Raw genomic sequence first — 11,339 nt, 5'->3', positions numbered from 1 at the left:
GAGATCTTAGATTCAAATCCAAGGAGGAATAAAAATTCTCTTGTGACCACAGTGGTTCAAATGCAGCGATTTCGGACTATTTGCAAAACAAGTGATCGCCTTGTGATTAGTCGGCTCGTATAACGGATTGGATATTCACGTTAATAAAAAAAATATAGTAAAGTAGATATTTATTTTAAAATAAATTAAAATAATAATATAAACATTTATTTTGAAACGAAAAGGAAGAAGAATTATTGGTGTTGAAATATAAGTATTCATTTAATGAATCAATATGCCAATATTTACTTCTTCAAAGTTTGCATTTAATGAGATATTGAATGAATAATAACTATCACATCTTCCAATTATAATATTCTTGATTTTTATATAGGATAAATTGTATAAAAAAGTAATGTATTTTAATTTGATTTTTATTTTGAGTAACGTATTTTTAAAACTTTCATTTTGGTATCTAAGATCTAAAGTTTTAAACATTTAAGTACTTGGATAACCGGTTGAAGCATTAACCGTTACCAAACTGATGTGACGAATGATGTCATATCCAACTCAGTATTATTTGCTATTCAATCCAATTTCATCCCCCTCACTCGCCACATCAGTTTGATAACCGGTTAATGCTTCAACTTGTTACCCGGGTATTTAAATTTTTAAAACTTTACATCTTAGATACCAAAATGAAAGTTTTAAAGATACGTTACCTAAAATATAAATGAAGTTAAAATACATTACTTTTTTTATGTAATTTGTCATTTTATATAAAAAAAGTATTTTGTATTGTTTTGCTTTATCTTATTAAATGATTTAAGAAACTGGAAATGATAGTTATAATGCATACCAATTGATATTTAATTTGTTAATCTATTTCTTCTGTAAATCAAATATCATATTTTTATATTATTTTAAATATCAAATGGATAATTAATCTCATTATTATAAATTAGTTATTAATTATTAATTATGTGTCTGCTAAACATCACATGAAAAATTGACTACATTTTTCATACATTTCATATGAAACTCACTATTCATATTGTTATCTTATTATTTGGAATCATTTGAAAACTAGACTTCGTGCACGCATACGAGTCCGTTAAGGACCACGTTAATCGGAAAATGCCAAAAGATCATGTTTGTGACATGTCCTGAACTTGTATGTCGAATACATAAATTCATATATTATGATGTATGTTTGTAAGTCGAGAGTTTTCTCGGAAATACCTTTGTCCTCCTTATCTCAAGGCACGAAAAATCTTTCTATGCTAACCACAAGGGTGGTGCCTGATTGGTTTGAGCTTGGCTCCAAAGGTTAAAAGTACCAGAAGGTCTCAGATTCAAATACAAGGAGAAATAAAAATCCCCTTGTGGCCTCGGAGGTTCAAATGCGGTGACTTCGGGATATCTACAAAGCAGGTGGTCGCCTTAGGATTAGTCGGCTCGCATAGCGGGTTGGATATCCAGGTTAATAAAAAAAATGTTTCTATGCATCTTACCTCCCACACTAAAGATGCACAAAGCTTGAGTCTTTTTATTAAAACCGTTTTTCAGTAAACAAAAAAAGAAAAAGCTTGGGTTGTTTCAAGACCAGGGCGCGCTTTCGCATCGAAGAGGTCCGATCGGGTTTTTGAAGCTTTTCGGGCTTTTTCAGGTCGAGATTTAACCAAGCCTTGAAAATGAAAAAAACTGGTCTCATTCGACTTTAAGGCCAGATTTAGGCTCGGACTTATTAGACCTGACTTTTTCGAACAGAGTTGAATCAGTTCTGAATCAACTCCGAACTAAACTTTAAGGTTGAGTTTTTTTATATTTCTTTACACCACACCTTATTTACTAGTTGTGCTAAAATATTAAAGTTTATTTATTCATATATTTAAAAAAAATATTATTATATTAAAACTTGTTGTGAGACATAAATTAAATACACCTTGCCAATCATTTTTATATATATTTTGAGATCAGAATGCAACTAATTATACAGGCTTGAAGCAGCTGTCAGGTCCCTACAAATTATCAAATAAATACCTAACGGATTATTTTAACAAAAAATAGGAAAACAATTTTATTTATTAAAAAGACTCGATTAATAACACAAAATTAATTTATAAATTAATTTTTTAATAAAAAAAAATAAGAGTATTAGTGAGGGAAAATTCATTCGTTGATCCGTCGCTAAAAGGGTCTTCCATCGTTGATCGTCTGTTGATTGTCTGTTGATCAAAAGCTCGTAGATCTGCTAATCTAGGAGGATTTTTTCCGTCGCTAATTTCTATCGTTGATACTTTATTTTATAGTAGTGAATTAGATAAGGATCACATAATTCTTTTTTATTAAAGTTTATAGATCTATAAAAACTAAAATAATTATTTTATATTATTTATTATCAATTTATTATAGAATGCACGTTTATTTTTATATATCATTTTCGTTTTTAATGTCTAACTACCTCATATAAAATGCAACTAAATTGAAGATGTGTTTTTTTAATTAATCTGGATATCCAACCCGTTATATGAACCGATTAATTCCATAGCGACTGACTATTTGTTTTGCGGGTAGCCTGAGTGATCACATTTGGACCTCTGTGGCTACAAAGGGGTTTTTATTCCTTCTTGAATTTGAACTTGGGACCTTCCGACACTTTTAACCTTTGAAGTTCAAACCCAAACCAATCGGGAATATACAAGAAAAAATATTCACATCATATGTTGATGAAACCTATTTTATAGAAATTGATGTAATATATAAAGTTGTGGGGTTGGATCGTGTGAGAATGGAAGTTATTGTGAGAAACGTTAGCAGATATCTGAATCATTGATCACTTTTATCTCATGTCCACCCATGAATTGCACTTTGCAAGAAAATTAATATGTTTCATCTCGATGCACCTCATTAGTGTTGACATTCAATTAAGATTGACTTAAGGATGGAGATCTCTTCTTACGATTCTCACTATAACTTCCCCTCTCACCAGAACCCAACACTATACATATATACATATAGGGTTGAGTTCAAAAAAAATTATTCTTTTAGAAAATATTATTTTTTTCCGGCGAGAAATAAATTCGCCGGAATTTTTTTTTCTAAATACTTAACCGTTTGTTAAGTTAATCAAGATTTTATAAATAAACGGGCGAAGAATTTCCCGGGGAAAATCCGCCGGTTTTTCCGCCGGAAAAACAATCACCGGCGCCACTTTTTCCGGCGGCCAAATCCGCCAGAAATCCGCCGGAAAAAGTGGGTTTTTTGGTAGTGTGTTAACACAATAATTGGTGTTAACTTTGTGAACCAATATTGGCCCTTGATTCTTAAAACCTATGGATGAGATCAATTGTGGCATATTTGTAATTAACTAAAAATGAAGGATATTAAAACATAGGTGAATAGAGGTATTTTTGGGAGGGATGTCCAAATCGATAACTAATTAATTACATCAGTTATAAATCGGTAATTGCTCATTTCTTTTATAGTTTTGTAGAATCATCTGTGTTACATTATGAACACTTATTAATACATATAAACATATATGTAACTTATTAACTAATCTTAGTTTGTGGCTTTCACATATGAACATACGGGAACACTTGTGAACACTTATTTGCATCTATTAGAACTCACGAACACTAAAGTAATCGGCTTTCACATGTAAACACAATAATATATGATCAAAGTGTTTCACTTATGAACACATATTGACCAAATGTTAGATCTATATAAATATTGTATTATGAACACATTGTAACACATGTGAACAATATATACACCATATGAACATTGGCGACTACATATATGTTGAAGATAGAACATTCAAGTTTCTTATCATATTAAAATAACAAGTCATCTATAATTTGGAAAAAAAAAATTAACATATTATTTTAAATATAATCATGGGATTGATGTTTTTGTAACCGCCCATGGAAAAATTTATGGTTGTCGTTTCAACTCTTCCACATATACATTAACATACACTTTGATTTAATACCTAATGACATCATAACACATGACATAAAGTCATTGGATGTACGAGGATTTCATATTATGAGACTTGTATTATCAAAAGCTGATTTGTTCCTTCTATATAACAACACCGACGTCTCTATGTGCGTTGAGAGAATGTGATTAAAAGAATGCATGCATGTCCATATGCTCGATACATGGTATGGATACCTGCTGTTAATTAATTCATCGTAGGGGTATGTAAGTAAGGAAGAGTAAGAAAAAAATGGTATGACCGAATAGGGGGTATGAATAACAACCCCAAAAATAAATTCGTACATTTGTTGAAATTTCTGTTAGGGACAACTGCCCCTATATATCTCGTACATGTAGATCTGTCAGTCACCACTACCACTTCTACCACAACTGCTGTTATATGTTTCATATCATTTGGCCGTACTTACAACACCAATTCTGTTGTCACAACTATAGAGAGAGAGAGAGAGAAAGAGAGTAGCATACTTCAGTTTGGTACGCTTTAAAGAATGAAAATGAGATTGGTAAGCAGGAATGATTTTTAACCAAATCTGTTATAATGATTGATTAATTTTTTGAAATAAAACATCATTTTTTTTATTTCATTTTTATTCTTTAATTGAACCAAATGTAATCAATTATTATCGTTTAGATTCATTACTTTCTAATACCCAACCAAAAACACCCTCAATTATTCCAATCTTTCTGACACACATGTTACATGTCTTTGAATCTCAACCATCAGTTTCCTAAAAGGGATACCATGAATTTCTTATTTTGAAATATAGTTTTTCTTTTTTAATTTGAAATTATTTTATATATTTTTTAATAATAAAATAAAATAATTAATTTAGGACCGTTTACCAAATACTTATCCGGTAAGCATCTAACGGTAAAATTCAACATTATAATTTACTTACCGGGTAAGATTTTAGTCAACAAAAAAGGGCAATCTATGCGACGAATTATCCGGTAAAAGCTGACCGTGGTAAGAGTCATTCCTCTCACTTACCTGGTAAGACTCTAGGTCATTGTCTCGTTCTTACCGGGTAAGATTCATGGTCATTTTCATGCTCATTCGATAAGGTAATGTAATTTGGTAAGTGTTTACTCAAGTAAGCATTTGGTAAACGGCACCTTAATCTTCATGGTGAGAATGAATAAAAAATCATCTCTCCTCATTTAAGTTTTATAAACTTCGAGTTTTTTTATTTAAAAAATAATATAGAGAATCTGTTGGAGCATAATACAGAACAAAATCTTCATTTTCTCTATTTTAAAGAATATGTTAAAGATGTTTAACTAAATGATAAATGCGTTAAAATACATGATAAATGTTGAGTTCTAATAATCCAGTATAATACACTATATATTTCAGATTTTTTTCAATAAATAATTTCATTAATTTTTCGTCATCAATTTACAGTAAAAATTATTATCCAACATCATTATTTGACAGTATTGGTGAGTCAATCCAGCCCATTATGATTTAGGAGGTGTTTGATTAGAGGTATTAAAGAGTAATGAACTATTTTACATACAAATTAGTGATGACCAAAAACCGGTCCCAGGCCGGGCTGGGTCTAATCGGTCTCAAGCTTTCTCATAACCGGTCCCGGTAGAAAATGGTAGAACCGGTCAAGGTACTTCATAACCGGTTATGGACCGCGGGTCCCGGTCCCAACCGGTCCCGGCATTAAAAAATAAGATTTTTTTTACATTTTTTAATGATATATATTTTTAATACATTATAAAATTTATAATTTGATCACTCAAATACACTTTAAAAATACGTTTTAATATAATTAAAATTACATTGTCTTACAAAAATACATTATAAAATTATTTAAAAATACATTTATTTATAAAATTATTTGAATTTTCGGGCCGGACCGGGCCGGTCCATAATCGGTCCCGGTCCCACGAAACTACCAAAAACCCCAACCAGTCCTGGTTTTCGGTCCCATAACCGGTCCTTACTGGTCTCGGTCCTCCGACGGTCCCGAGCCAGACCGGGCCGATTTGGCCATCACTAATACTAGTTGATCTTTCGTGCCTCGAAAAGAATTCAAATAGCAACACTCTTGTCGAACGTATCTGACCTTATAATAATGTTGAAGGTACCACAAGCGGGATGTTATAAGCACAACGGTATGTAAACTATGATTTTTATCCTTGTAATTTGTTAATATTTACGATTTTCATCTCTAAACACAGTTTTGTTCACGCGGTTTATAAATCATTGTTGTTTTTGTCCCTCAATCTAACTCTGTCAATGATTTATTGTTAAGTACAAGAGACAAAAACAACAATGAATTGTAAACTATATGAATAGAAACAACAAAAAATTTCAGACAACGTGGATGAAAACCGTAATTTTTAGAAACATACGGACGAAAATAGCAATTTTCTAGAAACCATAGGGACTTAAACCATAATTTATATACACAATTACACACGTTTGTATATACATATATAAGTATGTATGTATACATTTGACCATTGACTTTTCAGCTTCTTCATCCTGAGTAGCTTCAGATCTTATAAGAATTAAAAAGTGAAAGAAGGTTTGAAAGATTGAATTTGAATGGCGACAACCATCATCACTTGTGGTGTCACCACCACCGCCACCACCGGCCTTCCAAAATCTCACAATTTTGAACCTTTCTCCTCCTCCGCCACTAACTCCACCCTATCCCTACCAACCCTCACCACCGTCAATGGGCGTTTCTCCGCCGCTAACCGGAGGTATCTCACTTCCGGCAGCCCATTATCTCTATGTCATACCAGGTCAAAGATGTAAGTCAACTTGCCCCTTCTTTGTGTATCTATCTATCTTCCAGTTTTAAGAAGTAGCTTCACTCGTAAACAAAAACAAGGTCTTGGTGCTACTCTTATGGGTGTTTGTGATTGTTTATTTGAAACAATTTATGTTTTTTTTATAAAAGTTATTGTTAATTTATTATAAGTTAGAATGGTTTAACTTCTTTAAAAACTCCTTATTACCGGTTTGGCACTGGTATAAACTGTTTATCCAAACACTTAAAAATGCTTATTATCGATGGCACACCAGAATAAATCAATAAGTTGTTTTTATAAGCAATGTCAAACACCCCCTAATTTGTCCTTAATTTATATTATTTATTAATTATTTTTTTACTATATTTCGACGTTTATCTAATAATAAGTAGCCCGATAACTCAACTTTGAACGAATTATTATTATTTTTTTTTACACAATAAACTCTAATTTTTAATGTTATTATGTTAGTATGGATTCAAAATGTATAGTTGATTTTATTTTTTAATTTTTAATGTAGTGTTTGTTAACTTTCATAATCCTATGGTGGTGTGTGAGTAAAGTAAGGGGCAAAATATAGCATGACATGTGAGTAAGTAGGGGTAGGGACGGACCTGGTTTGGAGCATACGATGGCACGTGTCACCGTATTTTCTTATATCGAAGGGTAAAAAAAATTAGTCTTGTAAAAGGTGCAACCGTATTAATTTATTGTGTGCGATTGTATGTAATTTGAAACTGCAATGAGAACAAGGTTTATTTAGTAAAGTTGGTTTGCAAAGCTTTTATTTTACCCCAGACCCAAGTTTGAATCCTGTTAGTGTCATTTTCTTAGTCAAATGGTGTCACCGTTTGAAAAAAGTTTCGTATATCTATTTCTTATAGTCAAACAGTGTCACCATTTGAAAATTTTCCCTATATTTTTTCTTATAGTCAAATGATGTCATCGTTTGAAAAAAAAAAATGGGTCCGTCCCTAGTAGGGGGTATGAAACTATGAAAAGTCACTCCCGTTCGTATAGGATTGACCAATCATTATTGGCGATTACAAAAACACATATCAACAAAAGCTTTTTATTAAATCTAGTCATCAAAAAACGTCATATCTAAAGGTGTTATAATAGTTTTATAAGACGTTTTTAGATATTATAACAAGTTTTTAAGACGTTTTTAAAATAAAATGTCGTGTCAACTGTTTTACATGACACTATTTCAAAAAACATCATGTAAATACAAGTGTCCTATAAAAGGACATTTCTTAAAAGTGTAATATAAAATAGCTAATACAACATTTTAGTTTAAAAGCGTCATAAAAAATATGCAAAACATCTAAAAGCATCTTATAAACCTATTGTAACAGTTTTAGCTAAGATATTTTACAGTTTGCTCCTATAAAGTATAAACTTAAGTGTTATAAAGTATGCTAGTAGTACCCTTAAACATCTTAGACGTCCTATAAACCCAACTTTGTTGTAACAGAAAAAAAAAAAAAAAAAAACATCCAATTTTATTTAAGATTTCACTAGTAATTTAATTAAATGACAATTTTGTCTTTAATAGTAGATAGAGATTTTTTTAAGCTCATAACTAAAAGTAGGATGAAAAGTAGACTTTTAAAATAAATGTGAGGATTTATTTATTAATCTGGATATTCAACCGGCTATGTGAGCTGACTGATCTCAGGTCGACCACCTGTATTCTGGGTAGGCCGGAATCACCACATTTAAATCTCTGTGGCTACAAGAGGATTTTTAGACCTCTTTGGATTTGAATATATCAATATCATCGATGTTATTTAACATGCCGTTTGATAATGGTTCAAGAATTTTGATAGAATAATAATTGACCAACAATTCCTGTCACAGAATAAATATTTATATCATATATGAATTTGAAAAATGATGGGTTTTTTGTATTATTATATTTTTATCTGATGATAATATTGTATCGTTTTTCTCATGTAATTAATGTAATTGAATATACTTTAGGGAGTTCGTAGTCTATGCTGGTGATCAAGTCGGAGATCTCCTCCCTCTTGGAATTCATCTACCTGATTCTTGGTTAGTTATTTAAGTTACGAATTATTTATTTATAATTTTTTTTTAAAATTGATTAATTTGCAAAAAAAAAAATTAATAATATATGTTTTAACCATGGTTACTATTTTTTTTACAGGCCAGCATGGATTCCTGGATTTCTCTTTGCTGTAATCGTACCATTTTTCACAAATAAATGGGGTCCGTTTGCAAAATTTAAAGGTAATACATTTTAGGTTAAAAGATATACGTAAATACAATATTTTGAAAATTATATAAAGAATGAAATACATTGTAGTAAAAATATATTATGCACTTAACTAAATTAGTTTACAAAAACATTGGGTGGTGTAGAGGAGTTGGACAAGGTGGAGGTGGCGGTGGATAGCGTGGCGGATCGAGTAGAAGAGATAGCGGAGAAGGTGGAGAATTTTGTCGATGATATAGCCGATGATTTGCCAGAAGGTAGTGCGTTAAGACAAACATTGGAAAAGGTTGAAAGTGTTGCCGATAGAATAGGCAAAGACGCTCATATGGTCTCTGATCTTGTTGACAAGGTATTTTTCACAGTTCTCAACTTTTTTTTTCAATAGTTCTTTCTAATATAGAACCCAAGAACCATAAACAGTGCACCACATGTCCCTATTTAGAATGAATATTCATCATGAGTAACACATTTATGATATGGAAGTTGTAATTCATGATTAATATGGATGTGTTATTCATCATGAATCATGTTGGAGTTCCACATCGGCTAGACTTGGACCATTTCTCCAATATATATGTTGGACCATTCCCTTTCTCCTCAAAGGCTCTTTTGAAAAGTGATATGTGATTCTACATATTCACACATAGTATTAGAGTCAAGGTCTACTACTCTAGGGATCCGACACTCTGGCTAACCCCTCTCGATATTCTGGGTCAATTTGTTTCTATCTAGCCTTCATTGTAGGGGGAGTGTTGGAGTCCCTCATCGGCTAGACTTTGACCATTTTTCCAGTATATATGTTGGAACCTCTCATTTCTCCTCAAATGCTCTTCTGAAAAGTGATCTGGGGGTTCTACATATTCACACATAATATCAGAACTAAGGTCTACCACTCTAGGGATAAGACACTCTGGCTAGCCCCCTCTCGACACTCTGGATCAATCTGTGCCCATCTAGCCTCCGTTTTGGGGGGGAGGGGGGGGCTTGTTGGAGTCACACATTGGTTAGACTTAGACCATATTTGCAGTATATACGTTGGAACCTTCCCTTTCTCCTCAAGGGCTCTTTTGAAGAGTGATTTGGGGGTTCCACATATTCACACAAATCACAAATATTAATGATGAATATGTTACAACATTCATAATCAATAACACATCTATATTCATAATGAATATGTCACATGCTGTGTTGTGAACGGTTCTTGAATTCCTAACAATTTTAAGTTTCTAATGGAACTTAACTTGTATATATACCCTATATATTATAACATTATTGCACGAGTGATTGTGTGTTCACAACGATTCCTCTTACAGTTTTAATATTTATATCGTAGATGGATGAAATGGAAGCAAAGGTGGAGAATATGTTCAACAAGACAAGTGAAGGAAATGGTCCTCCAAAAACAAGTGACGTGAATGCAAAAGTGAAGCCACCACAATCGACAAATTTATGAATAAAGTAAAAGTACAGGGACCATACTTGTACAACTTTAATTATTGTGTTCGTTAGTACAAATTGACGGTAAAAATCGGAAAATATTGTTTTACATCTGTTAGGTTTCTGTTTCGTTCCGATTTGTTTCATTTGTTGTTGATGACGCTTAATTAGAAATGATTACATTTTTTTGTATCTTATATTATGTTTGACAAACTAGTTGATAATCTAATTGTTAGCTGAAAAATTATTTGACAGCTAACAAACTGACAATTGTTCACGTTTGCTAAAAGTAACGTATTAAGTTGTAGAGATGATTATTTGCGTGCTTTGGTCGGTCCCAAGACCGGTCCTAACGTATTTATTGTTCAACGATCTAATATAGCAAATCTAAACTCGTTTTGTGGGCTTGAGAACTTGCTCCCTACCCATTTTATAAACATGCTGATCTTATTTACATATGAAAATGTAACATACTTTATTTTGATTTTTTAGTGAGTAACGTATTTTCATAACCTTCGTTTTGTTAACCAAGGTGAAAATCTCAAATAATTTATTTGAGTAACCGGTTCAACAATTAACAAGTTAACATGCTGACATGCCAAATAATAGAACATATGAAAACTATACTCATTTGTAAAAACCGTACAAACCATCCTCATACGTCGATTTCATTGTTTAATCTTATGAAATTGTTTCCTATAATACTTTTTTTGATGAATTTGTTTCATATATGGTTATGAAATTGTTTCATATAATACTTTTTTTGATGAATTTGTTTCATATATGGTTATGAAATTGTTTCATATAATATTTAATGAAATTTTAATGAAACTGTTTCATGTATTTCTCTAAAATTAAAATAATGAAGATGATAATATCCATGATTAACACC

General features: G+C 31.7%; 1 protein-coding gene across 1 annotated transcript; it reads left to right on the top strand.

Moving 5' to 3' along the window:
• The first annotated feature begins 6,483 nt into the window (after window positions 1-6,483).
• On the top strand, window positions 6,484-10,642 carry LOC112511485. The gene is made up of 5 exons (XM_025117121.1): window positions 6,484-6,768; window positions 8,755-8,826; window positions 8,942-9,024; window positions 9,157-9,359; window positions 10,344-10,642. The coding sequence occupies exons 1-5, from the start codon at window positions 6,557-6,559 to the stop codon at window positions 10,461-10,463; spliced, it is 690 nt and encodes a 229-aa protein (XP_024972889.1). The 5' UTR covers window positions 6,484-6,556; the 3' UTR covers window positions 10,464-10,642.
• The last annotated feature ends 697 nt before the right edge of the window (window positions 10,643-11,339 follow it).

This window comes from Cynara cardunculus, assembly GCF_001531365.2.
Source record: "Cynara cardunculus var. scolymus isolate 2C chromosome LG 4, CcrdV1, whole genome shotgun sequence".
NCBI classification, from domain to species: domain Eukaryota; kingdom Viridiplantae; phylum Streptophyta; class Magnoliopsida; order Asterales; family Asteraceae; genus Cynara; species Cynara cardunculus.
Note: the sequence above shows the minus strand (reverse complement) of the source record. Positions and strands in the feature narration are given on the sequence as shown.